Source organism: Lytechinus variegatus, chromosome 3 (genome assembly GCF_018143015.1).
Source record: "Lytechinus variegatus isolate NC3 chromosome 3, Lvar_3.0, whole genome shotgun sequence".
NCBI lineage: Eukaryota > Metazoa > Echinodermata > Echinoidea > Temnopleuroida > Toxopneustidae > Lytechinus > Lytechinus variegatus.
The window spans coordinates 25,838,422-25,862,227 of record NC_054742.1 but is presented as its reverse complement, the minus strand read 5'-3'; the positions used below and the strand labels follow the sequence as shown (position 1 = coordinate 25,862,227).

At 34.1% G+C, this 23,806-nt stretch overlaps 2 protein-coding genes across 3 annotated transcripts in view; one reads left to right on the top strand and one right to left on the bottom strand.

Annotated features, from left to right (window-relative positions):
- The window catches only part of LOC121410615 (serine/threonine-protein phosphatase 4 regulatory subunit 2-A-like), a 30,492-nt gene extending 6,789 nt beyond the window's left edge, over nucleotides 1-23,703 (top strand). Inside the window, exons 3-8 of one of the 2 annotated variants that reach the window (XR_005969359.1) lie at nucleotides 13,620-13,790; nucleotides 14,056-14,149; nucleotides 15,122-15,872; nucleotides 17,659-17,952; nucleotides 19,169-22,061; nucleotides 22,320-23,703. Coding sequence is in view for 1 of the 2 variants with exons in the window: in XM_041602829.1 (XP_041458763.1) it covers nucleotides 13,620-13,790; nucleotides 14,056-14,149; nucleotides 15,122-15,872; nucleotides 17,659-17,952; nucleotides 19,169-19,470 (1,612 nt within the window). In the remaining variant the exon portion in view is untranslated. Of the gene's footprint in view, nucleotides 1-13,619; nucleotides 13,791-14,055; nucleotides 14,150-15,121; nucleotides 15,873-17,658; nucleotides 17,953-19,168 lie in introns of both variants that reach the window. The other variant, XM_041602829.1, reaches the window with a different exon arrangement.
- LOC121410616 lies at nucleotides 10,512-13,604 on the bottom strand. Its single transcript, XM_041602830.1, has 4 exons — nucleotides 12,559-13,604; nucleotides 12,288-12,430; nucleotides 11,182-11,224; nucleotides 10,512-10,913 (listed from the first exon to the last, which is right to left on the bottom strand). Exons 1-3 carry the CDS (start codon nucleotides 12,794-12,796, stop codon nucleotides 11,204-11,206), a joined length of 402 nt encoding a protein of 133 aa, XP_041458764.1. The 5' UTR covers nucleotides 12,797-13,604; the 3' UTR covers nucleotides 10,512-10,913; nucleotides 11,182-11,203.
- Nucleotides 23,704-23,806: the final 103 nt, after the last annotated feature.

Sequence of the window (23,806 nt, the reverse complement as noted above, 5' to 3'; positions counted from 1 at the left end):
TAAATAATGTCTTGAATATATAAAAAAAATAAGGAAAGTTGAAAAAAAGATATAAAAAGGTGTGAAAATAGTACTTTAAGCCATGCATTTTATGTTGGGCCCGCAAATGGGTGGTATCATTACATTTGCATGACAAGCACAGAAATAATTAATGGTAAGAAACTTGAAATACATGTGCTACATTGGTATATTTGGTATCATATTAAAGGGAATCTTTATACTAATTACTTGAAAAAAAAGAAATACTTGAGATTACTTCATTTACCAGTAATAAGTTATGTAACATCAATTGGCCATTTTTGCATGGTGGTAGACGAGGGGAGCATAAATTTTAATTGCATTAAGAAACTAAATGTGTAACATCACATTACATGTACCTACATATGTAATAGATTTGGGGCTCACTGGCTTATTCTTCAATCATAAGTGAGTCAAATTTGAACTTTTAAGTTTAAAGGATACCTAATTAAAGCTAATTAGTATAATTAATTGATGTAAATCATGAAATTAACATGATTGAAATTGTGGCTGTCTGATGTATAGGAAATGAGGAGAGAAAATATAGTTGTGGGTTACACCTTCAGTGAAATTTAGAAGCAGCAAAAATTTCAAAAAAAAAAGCACAAACTAATTAAAGATTTCAGAGATAAATCAATCTATTGTTAATTATGACCTAATGGTTTCAATTTTGACAGCGTAGACTGACAGTGATGACTTTGATGTGTCCAAATCTTCAGATTATTCTGTTAACATAACAGATAGCAAATACACCGAAGTTTTATGCAATTTTAATTAAAGAAAATTGTTTGTAGCAACAAAGCCCTCATCTGATGCTATTTACTTTTTTTTTAAATGTTATATCACACTGCATCTATGAATCAGTAGATGACACATATTTGACTGGCACAAAAGTGTTCAGAGAATATTTTTCCAAATTATAAAAAAACTACTTGAGAATGAAACTGGTACAAAGATTACACTTAACAGAGGCAATTGTACCCATAGAATGTGTTTTGTGTATTGACATTCAGTTGACTCAGTACCAAGAGACCATGTCCTGCAGAATGTTGAGCAAGGTGATATATTTAAAATATAACACTATAAAATACCATAATCAATTTATTCATAACATGTTAGTTATTTTTGTTCACCCAAAGTTTAAATAACCTAAAGCAGTAATGAGAACTTTTCATTGTGCATTCACATTTTTCCTATATGTTAAACCTGACTCTCAGTTGTCAACCTGTGGTCCACCGGTCTTTGAGCCAAGAGGTGACAAATCCCAAGATTTGAGTCAAATGAAATCATTTTTTATTCATAATAACCACAGTAAATATAATATACTGGTTAGTGTTTGCAAGAGTATTTATGCAACTAAAGGCAAGACTACACAATATTTTAGGGGTAAATCAAGCATTGATACATATTTACCCGAAAAAATGTGATGTGAAATTTTGTCTTAAAAGATGATCGCGCCCAATTATTTTATTTTATTTTTTATATAACATGTTATATATCACTGGAAAGGTCTCAATCTAAAGAGTTTAAATATGCATGTTATTTCCCTATAGGGTGTAAAGTTTATCTGATTCTTAGATTTATTGGGAAGTATATTTTTTCACAGTTTTCCACATATTTTTACCTTTAACTTTTTATGACATTACCCTATGCCTTTTCTGATTGCATTTTTGAATTCCTCAGAAAATTTCCTTTCTGAATGAATATACTTTTATGGGTATAGGATATAAAGAAAAAAATACAATAGTATGAAATGGTGCGATTTTGGAGGAAAATTGTAACGGAAATGGGCCCAACTCAAAACGCATGGCCTTTACTAATGTTTACTTGTCTTGGTCTTGAGAATCACCCCCAAAATGGCAGCCAAAATATGAGATATTTACCAACGAAAGGAGAGGGCGTCAACAATTTACGAATGTGATATCGATATTGCTTTCGATATACAATCTGCTCCATATGCAAGCTAAACCACTACGATCATAGGTAGCAAACATTTGATATATCGAGACATTGAAAAGTTAATAAGGGTAATGACGTCATTTAAGCTTTTTCGGTATTGATATTTTCAATACCGGTATTACTAATAGCTTCAATACCGGTATACCGACTAATACCGACTAAATTCCCAATTTATTGTGCAAACAGTGACCAATGTTTGTTTAGCCCTGATATGGCCTCGGATAAAGAGGGGATGCTTGTGGTCAGCTGAGGAATGCTCAGCATGGTCCATTCTCATTGACAAAAACTTTCTCTTTCTTTACCAAAAGTTATACGATCATGCTCTCTCCCCAACAAGAGCTGTGAATTACCTGTGCATGTGTGCAAAATTATCTCAGCAAGCAGATGGTACGAAATCAATAAGTCAAGTTGCCAAATGCTACACCGCACAAACTCACTGCTACTTACTTTGCTAAACGTGTGTACTGCCCTAACTTCCAAGCACCAAAATTCCCTGCTAAAACTGTCAAGGATATATGCGTGATTTTCCCTTCACCGATCTGGCCCCACTCATTCACATTCAGATTCGCCCCTTTTGTTTACCACTCACATCAACACGTGTTCGTCCATGGACCTATAGGTCCATGGTTCGTCGAAGGTTCAAAGTTTGTTGACCTCAAATTTTGACGTCTCGTAAATAACTTCTTATAAATGTCCATTGTGTTGAACCCCCCCTTGTGAATCTCCACGTTGTCTAAAAGTAAAACCCTCCCCCTAAACTTCTTATCCCCTGGCTGCCTCTTTCTCACTCATTTTTCTTGCTTTTGTTTTTCTTTATCTCCCCAGTCCCTTAATTCTTCACTCTCTCTTTCCCATCGGACCATTCTCTCCCCGTCACCACCCCTCTCTTACCACGAACAATCAACATCCTCCTCTTCTCCGAATCTCGATCTTCCCCTCTTTTTTGTCAATTTCATCTTTCACACATGCCAAATTTTAGTTGATCAACATCTTATCACGCCACGAGACCATCATAAATTTAAATTACGATCAATCCAATAGTTTATTTCATTTTATTCATGACCGCACATGCACAACACGGATACAACACCCATCACAAATCACACAAATATATTCTCAGCCACTTTTTTCCATTTACGACCACTTCACAGATCGAAATAAACAAAGAGGGATGGCGTAACATTTTTTTCCTGTTAATGTTATCAACATTTTCTGTCTTTTTTTATTTTCATATTTAATTTATTTATTCATTAATGTATTATTTTTTTTAATGTATTTAATTATTTATTATTATTTTTTTCTGGGGGGGGGGGGGGTCAGACGATTTTTGTAGCAGGCTTATAGTATAAAAGTAAACTTGTCATAATTGAAACAAGTCAAGAGCAGTCCAGAAAAAAAACATTGCATAAAGAAAAAAAGTGTTAATCCCTGTGGTTTGTCTGTCAATGCACAGCACCCCCCCCAAAAAAAAAAAAAAAAAAAAAAACTCAGTGGGCATTCCCATTGATACAAGTTAAGAGCAGTCCGAGAAAAAAAAACTTGCATAAAGAAAAAACAAGTGTTAATCTCTGTGGTTTGTCTGTCAACGCCCCAAGCCAAGGTTGATACTTTGTTGAAGCCCGCAATACACCACGTGGTCAATAGGCAGGCTAGGGAGTGTTTCAAAAAGAGTTTTGTCAGTGATTTTGTTTGTGTAGAGGGATGTTACAAGCTAGGAAACCCTCGCATGTGATTGGCGGAAATCTGTTGTTGAAACCACTGAAAAAAACTCTTCATGAAATGCTCTCCGTCTCGGTCGACTTCGTTGTTTACTGTAGCTGTGTACACGAGTGCATGGAGCTGAGCCGACATGCACCCCAGTATCAGTAGCGGTGGGGCCGAGGCCTCATGCAGCGGCTAACGGAGCTCAGACAGTAGTTAAGGGGCGATGTATTCATTTCGAGGTTAGATTATTGGATTCTGATTTCATTAAATACATTGAGAGAGCCAAAGAACTTATTGTTTTGGCTCAATTTTACTGTAAAAATACCCATAAACGACAATACAGAAGAAAATACCGGTATGATATTTTCAACTTTTGGTATGACGGTATTTCGGTATTGAAATTTCAACGGCGGTATCCATACCGGTATGACTTTCATACCGAACGGTATTACTAATACCGGTATATCGAAAAAGCTTAAGGGTAATGACGTCATTCAAGATGGCAACTTGCAAGAAAAATCGTTGGCTTTGATGAAAATGTTTTAGATGAAAGATTTCTCAATCATCCAGAGGATTTTGTTTCAATAACTCCGGTCTAAGGTACAGGTACCCAATTTATTTATATTTCCCTGGCAATGGAAACCATGAAACTGTAAATTTCCCTTAAAAAAAAACAGTTTTTATCACAACCTACATGTACATGTATAAAACATTAGTTCAGTATAGTTTGTCTATACCTACGAGCCAACAACTGGTGTGTTCAGGTATTGTATTGTATTTATTTTCCGTCAACTAAAAATGACAACAACGTTAGATATATTTACAATTACAAAGAAGTGATAATTAAAACGACGAGGGATTGCCCTACTCAGCATTGATAACAACGCTGTTTTACAGGGGGTCCGTTACATAGATATACATGTACATGTAAATATAACACAGGAAAAGAAAAACTTAGTTGACTTACAATAAAGACTGACAAAAGTGAAAAAATAAGAAAAAACATATTTACAATGCATATAGAAGATAACAAAGTAAGAAAGAATGAGGGATCTGAACTAAAAATTACAAGAAGTCTAGAAAAATGTTTTTTAGGCCTTTTTTGAAGGTATCGATATTTTTCTAATAATTTCATGGGATGGGGAAGAGTATAATAATAAGATGCACCTCTGTACTGGATAGTGCAACAAGAGTATTCTGATTTGGGTTTGGGTAAAGCAAAGTTATGAGAATTACATGTATGTAGTGAATAATGATGAGAAGATGGTTGAAACTTATATCGGATATGATTGGAGACAACATGTCATGGACTGATTAATAAACAAATATGTTAAGATTTTTATTATGTCTAGATTCAAGAGAAGACCAATTTAAAACTGAATGAATTTGTACATTATAGATATGATCATATGGGCTGACTTTCATTATTATTCTGCTTGCACTATTCTGGAGGGGTTGCAATTTGGTAAGTTTTTTATTAGAGGAATCAATTAGACAATTTGTCTCATTAATAAAATAGCAGAGTCTACCCGAATATTTGACTAACTTGCTGACCTTTCTACATAGGTTTTCAATAAGGACATCCCACTTCAGTTTATTGTCATTTACAAATCCGAGATATTTAACATTAGCAGCCTGTTGGATTGCAATGTCATTGATATTTACATTTAAAACATTACATTTACTTAACATATGTCTCAATCCTATAAGTAAAGATACAGTTTTATCAAAGTTTAATGTCAACTTATTATTGCACATCCATTTCTGGTCAGGTGTGTTCTGTAAGAAAATATAAGTATTGTTGTCATACATGTAGGGGCTCTGCAAAATATGATAAAAAAATGCAAGTTTAACGAAATTTCTACATTTTTTCTATTTTATGTGAAATAGTGCAATATGTAGGGGAAGGCGGGGTAAGTTGAGCATAGGGGCAAGTTGAGCCACCAGCCCCAGGCCAATAATGAATGAGTCAGACATTGTGGTGGTGTCATGTATTGATGACCCATAGCATAACCCCTAACCCCACCACATTGTTTTCCACTTTGAAACAAAAAGTAGTTTTTTAGAGGGAAAAGTATGAATTTCAGCCAAAAAAGTAAAAAAGAGTGTGAAATAGATAAGTACTTTATTCACACACACGTCTTTAAATATAGTAAAGACATGATAACAACATTGTTAGTCCAGGTATGGATCTTCATTCTTGTCATAGTCTTTTATATTATAGATGAATAATAAATGTGTGGATACAAAATTATCGCACTAAGTTCGGACTGGGGTAAGTTGAGCCAAACAGCATGGGGCAAGTTGAGCCATGGTAATTCTTATGTTAATGTATCTTAAAAAAAAAAACCATAAAAAATGATTGAAATGCAGGTTGAAAGGAGCAAATTTACATGACTGCTCTTTTCCTTTTAAATGATGTTATTATTTATAGAGAATTAGCAAGTGAAAAGACTTTAAACAAAAAATTGACACGCTGGTTCTCCCCCATACATTTTGTACGTAGTTTTTGTGGCTCAACTTACCCCCAGACGGTGGCACAACTTACCCCATATATGGGGCAAGTTGAGCCATTTGACATCGGTTTTTTCAAAGGTCATGATGACTTTCAGTGTGGGGGTAGAAAGTTATATGTAGGTGAAAAACATTTACCAAGAATCAAATTTAAAGGCAAGTTACTTATTTCTACAATAGTACTAGTCATATCAATTCTAACATGCAAAATGCAAAAAGTGTCACAACTTACCCCGCCTTCCCCTACTGTTGCCTTACATTTCTTGTAATTTCTGAGTGTGTACATGTCACTGTACTACATTGCTTGAGCCATTTCGTTTCAGAAAACTAACATACTTTGTACTCTGTAAGACTTATAAATTTCAAAAGGCTTATTAGGTGGTCTGTCTACGACAGATCACCTATTGATTTCGTCAGAATTTTCTTTATTTCTTTCTTTCTTTCTTTATTTCTTTATTCATTGTACCTATTTTTTGTCGCCAACTTTTCTCGAAATTGGCTGAATCAATTTTGCTGATTTTTTCGTCATATATAGAATCTATCATAGGGACGGCAAAATAAGCTTTTCAAGGTCATATGGTCATGATGACGTCATCTACGCGCCATTTTGTAAAATTCTTCATTTGATCATATCTTCATTATCAATAGTCAAAAATTAACAATATTTACATGACATTAACTTCATGTCAAGGGTCAAATGTCAATGTCATCAAAGGTCATGTAGAGGTCATGACGCGCGCGTACGCGCGCGTCAAAGGTAAAAAAATCGTCCAAATGACCTATAAATTTTTTTGGGTACGTTTCAGGTCATTTTAGGCATTTCAAAAAAAAACAAAAAAAAACAGGCGCGCATATGTGCGCGCGCGTTTCCGCGCGTTACACCTTAACGCAACGCAAAAAAATTGTTTCTTTAATATCATTGCATTGCTAATAAAATTCTGAGCAATTTGATACCTTGATCAACCTTCTACAACCATTAATAACGAAATTAACACCCGTTAAACTTTGCAGCACGTGTGCGCGCGAGCTCTCACTATAGGCCATATATGGGCAAAAACATGCCTATTGTAAATTCACTGTAGCTCTTTAAAAAATCCGTTGACCCCCAATTTTTTTTTAATATATCGATAGAGTATTAGTTGAAGATTTGATTTCATGTCACCATTGTCCCTAAATTATATCGTGACGTCATCAAATAGGCGCCCAAACTAAAAATTTCATTTTTTCCAAAAATGACGTCATCAAATTTATGCAAATTTGACTGTAACTTCTCGAATATAGATCATTTTTCGCCCAGATTTCAATATGTTGTAGTTTATAATGTACTCTTTCTCCTCAGTTAAGATGAATATTCGTTTTGAGAAACGCATCATTGCGTAAAACAGTGATGAAAAGAGGCATGTCATTTTTCCTCATTTTGCGTGTAATCTCTATGGGACATGACTTTTTCCCAAAACTAGATTCGACATTCCTCTATTTCGTGAGCCATATCTCCATTTTTTCTTGTCAACTTTCCTTGAGCTTTTAACATGTTGTAGCTGAGATTCTGGGCTATCGCAAGTGTGCCCTTCATTTTTTGATCAGATGCCGGGATCATGCCCGTATTTCACTTGCAAAATTGGAATTGTAATTTTCAAAATTGCTTACGTGTAATCTCTATGGGGAATATCGTGGCTCAATGGATAACGCATTTGACTTGCTTTCTCGAGGGCGGAGGTTCGATTCCTGGGGTAGAAAAGATGATTTTTTTTTTCATTTTTTTTTTCTTTTTGCCACCTCTTACATGATCCTTTATGATAATTAAAAGGTATGAAAGTTAAAATTTAGCAAGATAAAACAGATTATAATTGTTTTTTTCATATCACATGTGTTTTGCGTGTAATCTCTATGGGACATGACTTTTTCTCAAAACTAGATTCGACATTCCTCTATTTCGTGAGCCATATCTCCATTGTTTCTTGTCAGTTTTCCCTGAGCTTTTAGTATGTTGTAGCTGAGATTCTAAGCTTTTGGAATGTGCCCTCCACTTTTTGATCAGATGCCGGGATCATGCCCGTTTTTCACTTGCAATATTGGAATTGTAATTCTCAAAATTGCTTACGTGTAAAGTCTATGGGAAACATTAATAATCACATTGAGCAATGGTCAAAATTTATTCTTAGGATGTCTAAAATCAAGATTATCAATCATATCTAAATTATTCATTTTATACATTAGCCAACTCTGAATGAAAAATCATGACAGACCACCTAATTCGTCCGCATGACGAATTAAATTCTAGTTTCATTTTTATATTTCGCTTTATTTAACAAGGTAGCCCCATCAGTAGTTACAATACTGTTATACTAGGACGCCCTGCATAACATAAAAATCTAGAATACATAAATATACATGAAAAACATCCAATGGTGGTATGAAAGATCAGTACAAAATGATGTTGGATGCTACTTGTCAACAAGCAATAACAGAAAAATATTTACAACATAATTTATGATATCAATACATGTCCATCTTTAATTAAATTATGATCAACAAAAATATAATACACATAACAGTTCATTTAAGGTCAAGTCCACCTAAGAAAAGTGTTGATTTGAATCAATAGAAAAAAATCAGACATGCATAATGATGAAAATTTTATCAAAATAGGATGAAAAATAAGAAAGTTAGGACATTTTTAAGTTTCGCTTATTTTTCAAGAAATAGTTACATGCACAATTCAGGCACGTGCAAATGCGAGAATCGATGACATCACTTACTATTTCTTTTGTTTTTTATTATTTGAATTATATGATATTTCAATTTTTACAGATTTGACAATAAGGACCAACTTGACTGAAACATAAAATGTTAAACAATGGTAATTCCACATGTTCAGGGAGAATTTTTTTTTTTCACAGGATAATGAGGAGAAAATTAGAATATTTAATATTTCATGTAATAAAATACAAAGGAAATAGTGAATGAGTGGTGTCATCAGTTCCTCATGTGCATACCGATCGGGATGTGCATATAACTGTTTTGTGATATTATTAAGCGAAATTTTAAAATGTCTTAACTTTCTTATTTTACATCCGAGTTTGATGAAAATTTCAGTGTTATGCTTGTTGGATTTTTTTTCTTTTTATTCAAATCATCTTTTTGTTGGGGTGGACTTGTCCTAGTACGAAGATAGAAGCGTAAGAAGATCAAAGACATTCGGTAGGAGCACATACTTGCCAACATTTGAAATCTAAAAAGAGGGACAAATTTGGCCGGGGGTCCAGGGGGCCGCTTAGGCTCCCGACTTGGTTCAGGGGCAGCGCCCCAATTGGGGTCTCAAGGGGGCGTTGCCCCCTTGAAGCTGAAAGAAAAATAGCACTATGGAGGGCCATTAGATGCTTAAAATGATACCAGAATCACATAATATATAAATTAATAGACACTCTACACACATGGAGAAACAACTTATCAAAGACCACTGGAGACCTGAAATCTTCCAGCATCTCCAAAGTTGATTTCCAACAACATAATACCTGTAGAAGAAAAATTATACAAGTGTCAGCAATATTGCATCACCTCCTACACCTGACTGGTGTTGAGAAACTGCTTTAGATTTTGGATTTGATTTGTACTTTTTTTTTGTTTAATCTAATAACAAATACAATGTATGAAAATTGATAAAATCACTTTGCAAAATTGAACAGTTTCAAAATATGCTTTCTTTCAGTTGTCTTTATTTTCAGTGAAAACAAATAAATTGAAATATTAATAAAGACATTTCAGTGATATCACCACAACCATGCCCTTAAACATACCAAATTACATGTAAATGAACTTCTTCATAACATGGGCTGCTTGTAAGCCTTGTTGGGGTAACCCTGAGAACTCCTTGGTTACTGAATAGTTATGGTGACCCTTTGGAAGGGCATGCAGGAGATTCTGCATTAAGTGCTAAATATACTCTTTGCAGCTTTCAGTACAGCATTACTATATTGAGTAGTGCTGCATTTTAGGTTTCTGTTGAGCATGCTCAGCTTATGTATCAAAAGTGCACTCATTGTTTTTGTGCTCATTTTTCCTCGTTGCTTTGTTTTGATTTTGTCCACCATTGAGAACACTCTTTCAGCATCAGAGTTGCTATGGAAGATAACCATGATACACTTCATGACATGAGAAAGCAGCTCATATTTCTTCTTGTTGCGAGACATGTCAACTATCTTGCTGATGGTGTGCCATTTCTGGTCTATTCTCTGTACGTCTTTTGTGCACTCTTCCACTGAGTCATCTATTTGGAACAAATTGAATTCCTCTTGAAGCTGATCCATTTGCTCAGATGACAGCAATTTGAACCTTGATACAAAATATTCAAGAGAGCTGAACTTTGATGAACATCTCTTGGTAATGTCTACCACCTCAGCATTTAAGAGAAGATCCTCATTGAATGGATAGTGTTGTACCATGTATGTTGCAGAATCAATGTAAAACTTCTTCACAGACTGGAAAAATTGCTTCACTTGCAAGGATTCCTCATTTGCTTCCAGGTATTGCTTGCACTCAAAGCCAATCTGAATTTCACTGTTGTTCTTGTGGAACTTTTCATTAGACAGATCTAGTTTGGTAATGTTCTCAGCTTGGTGAATGACATCAGGTTTGATGAATCTGCAGAGAAGCCTAGATAGCTGATTCACAAGGATCCCATGCATTCTGTGAATAAGGGGTTCATCTCTCTGGAATAGCTGTGGGAATAATGTAAAGAGAAGATAATACAGCATTTCAATTTCATGTAGACTAGCGAATAATATCTGTCATGAAATGAACAGCAGAATATAATTTGAAATTAATTTTTCATATGAATGTTTCTTGTATCAATACTATGGGGTTACTTAGTAGGACTCCTCTGGAGTACTGGCTTATACTACATGTATCATGACCAAAAACACACAAAAATAAAAGAAAGTGTCTGAACTCTTACTGTTTCTATAAAATGAATGAAACAATAATTACTTAACAAAATGGAACTCCTGCTTCACCTAGGAACATGATGAATCTGGAGAGTGAATGTCAAATAAATGCAAAGTTAGTACAGAACATATTAGTTTAATATTTGAAATTTTTCATCAACAAGTTAACCCATAGAGGTACAGTCTCTCCTAAAGGAGAAACTTTTGCAGTTTCTTTTAATCCTGACTATTAGCTAGTACACATGATATATGATCAGAAAGAGAAAAATATACTGAACAATTTGATACCACTTTCAATACCAGATGTTGAGCTCTTTCATCACGCTCTCTAAATTGGCAACATCAATGAAAACATGTAATCACTATTATAAATACAAGTTGGCAACTTTTTCTAAAAATTTCATAAGAATAATTTGTTTTGACTAGTGTTATATCCAAAATTTATTTTTTCAGACCATGTATGAGGTTATAAAATAAATAATTGTTGCCATTTTGACGAGTGAAAGCTGATTAATTTAAACTCATGTAAAGCCATGTACCTCTATGGGTAATACAGGAAACAAAAATCCATGTGTGAAATAACTTTCATGTTAAACATTGATAAGTGAAACTCTGAACAGAATTGGACCTCTGGAAAAATAAAGCTGAAGATGAAGTCACTAGTTCCCCCCCCCCCCCCGGTTTTCTCCTTATTACAAAAGCATACCTCTCTGATATCAATACACACTGTTTACAGACACACCCTGGAATCATATATTCATTAAAGCTGGACTATAAAAATAACAGGCCAATAAAGAATGAGAGAAAAATGTAGATTTTGTATATAAGGTTTACTACATATATACAAGCATACACTTATGTGTCGTTAAGATTTAGTTTTAAGATTCTTGACCCAAATTTGTTCACATTTCCACTTGTAAGCTTATTAATATTAACACCTCAAAAAATTTTCAGGAATTGTTTTCTCTTAATTTTAATTTTGTATTTAAAAATCTAAAACATGAACATGGAATGAATCATCAAGAGAACATTTTAAATAAATTCATGCAGGTGAGAAAATGAACTGTCTCAATTTGACAATAATCATGCAGAACATATCAATTCTGAAAATAAACTCTGAAAAAATGTATAAAGAACAAGAACAACAACTTCATTGGTTTCTTCAAAGATTGGCAGGACAGACTTGAGGAATAGGGCTTCAAGTTTGCAGTTTGGGTCAACTAACTGTTCATAAACCAGCACAACTTTGGATTTCCTTGTAGCCACTTGTGCTTTCTTAGGAACATTCTTCGCTTTCTTTGGATTTTCCTTCAATTTCTTTTGATCGTCCTTGGACTTCTTCGGAGCCTTTGTCGTTTTCTTCCAATCATTTATTTTCTTTGCAGCATCCTTGGTTTGCATTCTAGAACTTGAGGAAGACCTGTCCTTTCCCTTGGTAGGTTTACTTTCACTACGTTGTCTGTGAGTTTGTGTTTCTTACTAAGTTTTTGTTGACTGAAGAAATATCTGCTAATGTCTAATTCTCTGTGAGTTGCACTAAGTGTACTACTACAGGGATCTGTTTTCCCAGAAGTACTACCATGATGGAGTGGTTTGCTACCTGTGCATGTAGTAGACGTCTTGTTCTGTACAGTCGTTACACTTTTTGCAGAGTACATGTAGAAGCTGCAGGTTGGGCAGTTTTGCTTACAGATGTACAGACATGTGAGTTCACTGGAGTGGAAGTGTCAGAGCTGATAGTATCCTTCCCACTAGTCTTGGTCTGCAGAGTTGGTACACTTGTACATGTAGAAGCTGCAGGTTGGGCAGTTTTACTTACAGCCATACATGTAGATGTGTTCACTGCAGTTGAAGTGTCAGAGCTGAAAGTGTCCTTCCCACTTCTCAGTTAACTTCTCAACTAACTTTCAGTTTCTTCTGTGGATTTTCACTAGTAGTGGGTGAGGGTGACAATTCTCTTTTTTTGTTGACCTTTGCTGGTGGTTTTGCTGTTCCTGCCTCAGTCTGAAAGAATTCAGTAAGGGGCTTCCAGTTTTCAAGGAGTCTCTCAGGAGCAATTCCAAGGGAGAGCCACCTACATGTAAAATACATGGAATAACAAAATATGTCAGTGGGGTATACTTCGGAAAAACGGGACAGTTGGCAAGTATGGGAGCAAATCTGGTTTAAAATAGTAAGTCATATAACTTATTGTATTATAATAAGCTGCTTTCAGAAATGATATAATAGTATAAGTATAGAAAAGGTGATCATTGTATGCAATTTGTAGTTGATTATTATAATTAATTTCTATTTCATCCATAGTAATTGCACGTACAAAGGCTATTTAAAAAAAAAAAAAATCACCATATTTCTAAGTGCAAAAGTACAGTACCGGTACTCTACAGTAGGAGACATGACACATGACTGTAGTCATAAAACAGTGTAGAAAGCTTTCTACACAGCTCCATTTAATATTACAATCTTTGATTATTCTTGAAGGTTTCCATGGTTCAAGTTGAAGCCATTGATTGTGATGAAGCTAGAGAATGTGATAGAGGAATACATAGAGTATAATCCACATGAGGAGGTCCCTATACTACCAAACGTTGAAAATGTACGTTTTGATGACATGAGAGAGCGTCTTCTGAAGGCTCTTGAGTCTTTCAATAGGTATGTCTTCTCTTTTTTTTTTTTTGCTGCAGATTTACAATAGCTAATTTTTTTAAATTTATTATTTTTATTAATATTTTTTGTTTAGCCAAGAACAACTGCTAGTTACACTTGTGTCTGGTTACATGTACATGTAGTATTTATTTAGCCCCACGAAAGACAATCTGGTTACCTTTATTTTGTGATTTTATTTATCAAATTAACATTTACTAGAAGTAATTATTGATGTAAACGTAATGAAATAAAATTTCTTTTTCTATGTTAGTGCACCATTCACAATACAGAGGCTTTGTGAACTGTTAACAGAACCTAAGAGATACTACAGACGGAGTGACAAATTCATGCGAGGCATTGAAAAGGTAAAAATCCCTTGTTTCCTATTTGTATATGTTTTGCCACTTCTATACATGTGAAGTCAGTTTTATAAAGATAAGCCAATATAACGAGAATCAAATCGAGATTTAAAGATTATTATAACACAACTGAACCACAGTATGTTGATGTACTGGGAAATGTGTATGCAGGGATTTCATCATATGAAGTTGAAAAAGATGATGAGATCTGGGGGATGGATTTTCCCTTTTGATATTGTGAATTTCAGATTGATTGAATAATTGATTGTATCATCTGTGTTAGAGGGTCCCAGTCTCCATATTGAGTTCTGCCTGTGAAATGTTTATATGGTATGTATTGACTGGCTTTGAGGGAGATACTGTCATGTATATTCCCCTAAGTAGTCTCATATTGCTCGAATGTTGACGAGAGCAACATGGGTGTACTTAGAGAAATAAATTAAAGCCAATCAGTATGTAGGCCTAAAGCTGTATGATGTGTAATTAAAACGGTTATTTTTTAGCAATTTACATTTAAGTCTGTTTTCCTGTTGGTACATTTTATTCATGAACTTGTGAAATACATGTAATCCTGGCGAAGTTATTGTGACATACATGTAAAGTGTATACAGCCCAGGCAATCATGCATTGCACACATATGCATTTGACAAGACTTGCGCTTTGGTTTGATGAAATGGAAATATGGATATTACGGACCAATAATTTATTATGTAAGTTCAAGAACCAAAAGAAGAAAATGAATAATTCGCGAAGAAAGTGTGCATGAATATTATGGTCCCTAGTCATACAGCTAACCCTGGGTTGATCTTTGTTATGTGTTATGGAGTTAATCAATTAGACAGACAAAATGTGCTTTTACTCATGTATCTTGTCTCAAAATGCCTTATTAAGGTAATAATCTGGGGGGGGGGGTTGTATGCCGTCCTATGAGTTATTCTCATTTAAGTTATGTTTTTGAATTTTTATATGCCTTCTCAGAATGTTCAAGTGGTCAGTACGATAACACCATCAGGGAAGCGCATTACATCCCTGTTTGACCTGCAGAAGAGCCCACCAATGATGAATGGCATAGTGCCTGACCCTGAGGCTTCACCTAATAGTGACAACAATGGATTCATACGACCAGTCCCTGATGCATTTACCAGCAGCCCCAGTAGCAGTAGTAGTAGTAGTAGGGTGGATGCCATGAATGGTGTCAATCGTCCCTACTTCAACAGCGACACCATGGACGCACCTCTCCAGTTTGCATACCCCCTTGGTCAAAGTATGACCTCTATGCCAAGCTCAGATTCAGGTGTGAGGACTGACCTCAATAGACTCAATGGCACACATAGTGAACCTCACGAGGCTGAAGCTAAAGAGACCTCTGAAGCAATGCCTGGTGTCTCGCAAGACTCTGCAGAGTCTGATAGCACAAGAATCTGTGAAGAAAGAACGTTAGGGGATGATAACATAGATAATGACACAGCCAGCGTAGTATCCTCAAGTGATGCAGAAAGCTTTGTGGGGGAGGGTCATAAAGACGAAGGAGATGATGAAATGGAGGTTGATGTTGCTTCTTCAGGTGATGCAGGATGTGTACGAGATGGAGAAACAGAAGGAGTTCCAACTCTTCAATCTGAGCAGGGAAAAGATGGAAATGGAGATGTCTCAACAAGTGAATCTCGACAGGCTTCAGGAGAGTTACCCAAAGATGTTGAGGAAGCTGGAAAAGCAGACAGCAGTGAAGGTACATGTAAAATGATTTAAAATTCCATAAACCTTCAGTACTATAAACATTAATATTTCTTTTGATATATATATATTTTATTAGAGTTGAAAGATAGAAGTATTATGTTATATTTATTTTGATGGAAACATGTATGATCCCCTTAATTGTTAAAAAGAAATATTTTGATCAATGCATTTTCCATACATTTTGTAAGTTTTCTTGCATGTGTTACAATTTACAGTTTAAAAGCAGGGAATGTCTCCTTACTTTACTTTGTTTACATTGAACAGTGAATTATCCAGAGACCAGAGCAGTAAACGTGATTGGTTGCATATATCTACTGCTAATGTGATTATGACTATATAAATATAATTTCAGTCAGACCTCTTATTGAAATTTTATTTTACTTTTTGTCCATGCACAATAGACAAGGACAGATAAAGAACACATTCTTAGCCAGTAAAAAGTAGTGACACATGAAAAGAATGATACAAATTATAGTAAAAATGTAATGACATAGGAGTGACAACATGCAATTCATCTAGGTTTTACCTGTGATGTGAAATTATTTTGTGCGATATGGCATTTATTCTGGTCCTCGAAACTAATCATCTTTCAGCAATTTAGTTTGAAAAATGTAGCCTGTAGGAATCTATGTTTATGAAGTACCAAAGCCAATCGTTGGCAATTGAAGATTTACAAACCTCTAGTCTTTGCAAGTACATCAAAACTTTGGATGAGGGAAATGAAATAAACTGAATTCTGATCATTGTCGTCCTTTCATTTTAATGAACGGAATCTTGCATAGATTCCCTACTTGTTAATTTGTATGTCAAGCCCCACAATGCTGAAATTGCTCAAAGCTTTCTCATGATGGAGCTTTCATGTCTTGGAGGAGACTTTTAGTTCATCAAGTTCTTAATTACAGCGATGCACATCTGAGTCCAGTTAGTCATCATACTGAGCAAGCCTTCCTGTCAGATTATTTGTATAATAGGTTTGTTGGAAAAGCAATAAGTAGTAGGACCAGACTTAATAAGGACTTCCCCACATAAACCCTTTTGTAACGAAGCAAGTATGGTGCATGTAGATGCCTAATAGGAGCCCATGATATTTTATGATTATAGATTAAGTTAAATCAACAAAAAGTAGATTTGAAAAAAAAGGAGAAAAATCCAGCAAGCAAAACACTGAAAATTTCATCAAAATCGGATGTAAAATGAGACAGTTATGACATCTAAAAATTTCGCCTAATTTCACAAAACAATTATATGCACATCCCGGTCGATATGTAAATTGGCAGACTCATGACGTCACAAACTCACTATTTCTTTTGTATTTTATTATATGAAATATTCCAATTTTCTCCTGCTTGTCAAGTGAAACAAAGTTTCATTTCTCCCTGAACATGTGGAATTACCATTGTCTTAACAGTTTATGGTTAAGTTAAGTTGATCCTTCTTGTCAAATTGAAATATTGTATTATTCAAACAATAAAAAAGAAATAGTTATGGACATCAACGACTCTCATTTTCATATCACTGAGTTATGCATTTTGTGAAAAATAAGCGAAACTTAAAAATGTCATAACTTTCTTATTTTACATCCGATTTCGATGAAATTTGCAGCATTATGCTTGTTTGATTTTTCTCTATCGATCCAAATCAACAATTTTCTGGGATGGACTTGACCTTAAATAATTCGGATGTTGAATGTTGAATTTATTGCCTGTTACAGTGATTGCATAAAGACATAGCAATACTCATAAAGGCTATTGCCATGTCTTATTTCTTCATACAACTAGGTACTTCAGCAAGCACACCCATGGAGTATGGGGAAGAACTCTCCAGTAACTCTGAGGCTGCATCAAGTGAAAACCAGAGTAACCAAGAGTCAGAAGATAGGTCAGATGTAAGGGACACTAATACCTCATTAGCCAGTCCAGAACAGGGTCAACCTGAAGCAGACATAGGTGCAGCAGGTGATGCAGGACCAGGGGATTCTCTGCCTGGTGATGCAGGACCAGCTGACTCAAGCAATGATGCAAAAAGCACTCCTCTAGAAACTGCCTCGGAGAATGCAAGTGGATCATCAGAAGGTAACTTCTAATGTAAATCAATTCCCAAAAGTCTAAGGGGGTGTTGCAAGAAAATATTCGCCATCAATTGCAAATATTCTGTTGCAATTTTATAACTGATAGATCAACGTTAGCTGTAGCAAATTTGATTAAACTTCTTTTTTTAAGGAGCAGATTAGCAATCAATCACTAATTTGCAATTAACTATAAGACATGTGATTGATTTAGGGACCAATAATAGACTTGCAATTGATCGCAAGTTTCTTGCAACACCCCATAAGTCTCAGGAACTGTACAGGAGTGTACCGAATAGGAACTTATAAAACCAAAATGTTTTGAACAAAGTCTTAATACAAACAAAAATTTTATATTTTTTAATTCTGTATAAAAAAAATGCCCATACCATAAAATGTTTACCATTGTATTACTCATCAGTTTCCCTTCCGTATGTTATGACTTGAAGGGTTTTGTTAATTTTTATTTTATTTTATTTATTATTTCACATTCTACAAAACATATATCTTGAGCAAATGTGAATATAATGACAATAATTACATTCACTCTTTTACAAAGTAATAGAATAATGTGAAATATGAGGAACCTATTAAAAAGCATAGCTTGTCACGTAGGTTTCATCAATGACATTTTGATGTGCAAATATAAAAAAAAATTATAACCAAAATCAACAATTTTCAAATCATTTTATTTGATATTCATAACAAATAAAAAAATTGATTAATCTATGATTTGTACATAAGTTTATTGTTTTTTAACTGTAAATTGAGACCAGAATCAAATATCTTACCCCTTCTATACCAAAGTTATTTATATTTAATACATGCTATACAATTATTATGGAGTTGCATGTTGTGTATTCTGTTTTCTCAGCAATTACCAAATTTCTTCCAGAATCCTTTGGCATATATTTTATAGTAATAAATACAGACACTTGGGTAGTCATTTTGAAATTTTTACAACTGGCATTTATCTGTATAGTGAATAGAACTTGAAAACAGACACTTGGGTAGTCGTTTTGAAATTTTTACAACTGACATTTTTCTGTATAGTGAATAGAACTTAAAAAAACTAACAAAACCACAATTTTGTGAGGTGAATAAAAATTCTACATTCATTTTGATTTTTTTTAATAAAAGAAGGCAAAAGTAAAATCTTCACATACATCTTCAACAAACACTATTTGTGATCACTAATTGTTTCAATTTTATGCAATATTCAGCTGACTCCAAGGCAAGTTCACCTGAAACTCCTGCATCTTTAGAAACTTTACCTACTTCTGATCCAGTAGAAGCAGTGGAATCTTCTGCAGATGCTGCCTCTTTGACCCCATCAAACGAACCTTCAACTGACGATGTCACAGATTCTACTCCTACAGACTCTACATCTTCATCAGACAATCAGAGTAGAGGATCTCCTGTTGCCAGTGGCGATGGTGATGCTGCTAGTAGTGGAGATGTAGCAAATAGTGAAGTGTGTGAAGAGCAACCCCAAAGTGCAGAAAGCGAGTCAACACAAAGTTGATGAAATCATTTAATTTTACCTCACTTTTATTTGAGATTATGACGTAGAACAGAATTCGTATGACTTGACTGAGACCAAGGTTTACGCGTCGTTAAGGGGTTTTTTTGTCTGATGATAAGCATAAAAAGCCCTTTACTGCAGAAAAAATTCCATGCTGTTGAGGAAATTGTAAATGCAATATCAGCAGTTATTGAATAACAAATTTGTGAATTTTAAATTATTTGGAGCCATTATATGTATTATGTAGTTACATCTCTACTGAATTATTTCTTTAGTTTGAATTTTGTTTGTAACTATAATTCAAATGTGTACAATTACCTGTCATTGATGCAAATTTATGAATTCCAAAAGTCCCTAAATGTTTTGTTGACTTGCCAACATGTAACCTTTTTAGTAAATATGTTTTTGTACTCATGGATAAAAGTGATAACAGTCATCATATTTTCCTTCAACGACAGTATCAAGAAAACAAAATAAAGGGGAAACCGTCCATCTTTATTGATATATAGACTTCTTATTACTCACGTATTGTTATTAGTTCTTTTTTGTCTCATATTTTGTTAAGTTGACAATCTCATGAACATGTGTACAGTGTCTCTAAATATAAATTGAAAAAGCTTTCTTTCAGATTTTATGATAAAACAAATTGTTTAACATTTTTTTTTGACACTGAAGCAAAGTGAATTTTTAATTAGGGAGTTTTAAGTGTGCACATCGACAAAGTGGACTCTTGCGTAATAATTAATCTCGAGGCAATGCTCTCTCCCTTATCTACTGTCAGATTCTGGAACATGAAAGCTGTCATTTTACACTGTCCCAAATCTAGAACTACTTGCTTCCTCTGGTTGTCACAAGCTGCTTCCTTGTGGCATATGCTTCGGATATAATTTAAAATGTTATCTGTCGACGACAGACTCACATTGATAGACATGGCTGGGACTGGGAAGCTGATCTTTTCCATGTAAGCATTAACTTCATATTATTTATTTGACCTCAAGATCATTTGAATATTCTGACTTGAGAGTTGTTTTTTCATCATTCACAGAATACAGATTTGATCCATGTAATGATTCTCAACAAGATATCATAAAACTAGTGTGTTAAAAAAATGTCATCCGAAGTAGTTTCATAAATGCTCTATTAAAAATGATATTCAAGCTTGACTTACATTGTGGAATTTACAGTTAGACAAAAGTGCATAGTCTTTATCTTTAAAGTTGATATGACTAAACACAGGAAATATGAATGTCTCTCCCAAAGGGATCTTAAAATTTGACATGTATGGTTCTAGATAAAGTAATCTAAGGTTGTGTATTGAGATATTTTACATACATAGCTACATAATTCTATGGGTGAATTGATGAAGAGGTATGGAGAATTTTCGTTGTGCCATCATAATTAATTGAAGTCCAGTTCCATTCCTCTGGTGATCATCAAGCTTGTAATTTCCTCATCTTTTTGTTATGTTATTCCATGTACATGAATGTAGTTTTTCTTTTATGTAGTCTATGAATTTGTTTTCTGTTTTCTTTGTTGTGTGCATGTATCTTTTCTATACATGTTTAGCTGTGTGTAGTGTTCCATTGTTTATGCCATAACTTTGTATTTTGTTTATCATGTAATGAATTTAAATTGAGCTCCCTTAACTAAACCACTTCACATTAAGTATCGAATACAAAAAAGCTACTGGGTTCCAAAAGAAACTTATCAAATTTTTAAGGGCACTGCACAAATTCCACTCAGTCAAAATCAACAATATTTTGACACATGCTAGTTTCAATAATCTTTACTATTAAATCACATGTCAATAATTGAGAGGTTGATTCAATCACAGAGAGGCTACAGCTCCTCACATCAATTGGCTTCTGAATCCAAAGTCACAAAATTGCAAAAGAAAGACGAGTGAAAATGAGATGAGATAAAACAAACTTCCAAGTTTATAAAACATGCCCTTCATGGGCATGTTTTAGTGATTTGCTCAATTTTAAAGAAGCTACAGGAAATTAACATCAAAATTTTGAATGTTTGGAACAATCACACAGCCACACACAAACCTGCTGGTGAAGTCACGTTAAGCAGGGGATAATCAGAACACGGTGTGTGTCTGTATTTCTTTCAGCCACACACAGATAAACACCATCTTCAGATTATCCCCCTCTTACCGGGACATCAATACTTTATATCATTTCATATTGAAACGCATGTCTGTCTATTGCAAATTTTCCAAATAGATGTATGGCCATGTCATGAAATGAGTTCCAGAAAATACTTGCTTGCATAGCAAAAGTTTTTTTTAGGAAGTCCTGAGACACTCATAATCCTGACACAATTGTTAGAATTGGTTTAATTCATTTTAAAGTGAAGATTTTATGATGAAATTTTCAGCATTTGGCTCTGTGAATTTTACTCTTTTTATTTAGATATAAATATTTTCATCCCGGAGTACTCCTTTGAATTGCTGGTTGCAATGCTGATATTTTCATGCATGACCATTTTTATACAAGTATTTGTGTACATCAAGATAACTGCCAATGTCATAGCAAGTTTTGTACTTGTACAAAATAACACAGAATCTGAAAATTGCTGTACATGTACAGTGAATATTAGTATACAGCAAATATAACAATGATTTTTAATTAATATTTTAGTATATTAACATGTAGGTACTCCAAGCAATTTTTTCCCACTCTACTATATAAAGTAAACACTAGTATGGGGCCTATTCGACATTCATTTTTAATTCAAACTCTGATCTAAGTTCTGGTTTAACTACAGATACCAAATTTTCACACTCATTCCTACAGTACATGTTCAATCTATCAGCTCATTGACCCTCAAATAATTTATAGCTGTCTTGGAAAAATAAAACATTTTTCTTCACCATAAAGCATTGATATTTGAGTACAGTGAACATATGAAGCATACATTGTAAACAAAATGTCAAAATCTTTGGCTTTGGCTTGCCATCATTTTAGCGCAGAGTAAAACCATGGCCTAAGTTAAATTGGACTTCAGAATATGGGCCTTTCTTGTTGTAAAGAGCTGAAAGGACTAATATTTTATATATAATACATATATCGGCTAGCCTATTATTCTATTATTGCCTCTCCATATGAATATTACCTGTATGTGAATTGAGAAAAGCTAATTACACAAACACCAATCATTAGCCTTCCAGCTAATGTAGGAAGTGCCATTTGATAAAATTCTATGAAATCTTTGCTTTCTCTGCTATGGTACTGATTACCTAAATGTCCAGAAGTTTTCTTTTCACATTCACAGAAAAAAGAATAGTTAATGATATTGATATGTCATGCAAAATGGCAATTAGATGTGATCAGTGACTTCATGACCTATGATTTCCCTTGCAGTTGCATATGCCTTACTGGCTTTATTGATTGTGAAGAATTGCTGGTGAATGACAAAAGATGCCTTTAGAATGTCAAACTTTATGACAAAGCAGATTGAATAGTATTATATAGATTTGAAAGGTTGTGCGTAATCTAATAATCCTTTCTGAACCAGTAAAGAGGATATTCAACGTTCTCTGTGCCAGACACTAAAGAAGATGCATGCATACCCTGCTCCTTATACTTCTGTGCTTATTATCTCTACCCTTTTTGAATGAGCTACAATTGAGGCCAAAAGTTTACATACACCCACGGAATTCAGTGAAGTTTTTTTCACTTACCAAACATTGTAAAACTTACTATATCTTCAGAAATATAAATACTACCATGGCGAATTTGGTATCAATTGAAAAAGTGCATTATTCTCTTTCACTTGATTTGAATGCCATTAGGATTAAAGTATATTTCAGGTGGAATTTTCTTTGAAGAAAAAAAGTAATATTTGTGCCTATTGTATTCTATTGTAAAACTTACTATATCTTCAGAAATATAAATACTACCATGGCGAATTTGGTATCAAATGAAAAAGTGCATTATTCTCTTTCACTTGATTGGGATGCCATTAGGATTAAAGTATATTTCAGGTGGAATTTTCTTTGAAGAAAAAAAGTAATATTTGTGCCTATTGTATTCTATTGTAAAACTTACTATATCTTCAGAAATATAAATACTACCATGGCGAATTTGGTATCAAATGAAAAAGTGCATTATTCTCTTTCACTTTATTGGGATGCCATTAGGATTAAAGTATATTTCAGGTGGAATTTTCTTTGAAGAAAAAAAGTAATATTTGTGCCTATTGTATTCTATTGTTTATTATATTTTCAAAAATCGCTTCATAGAAATATATAAATATCAAATCTGTGATTCATATCACATTTTCTATTGTGATATGTCACCACTGAACAAAAAAGTGTAATCTGAAA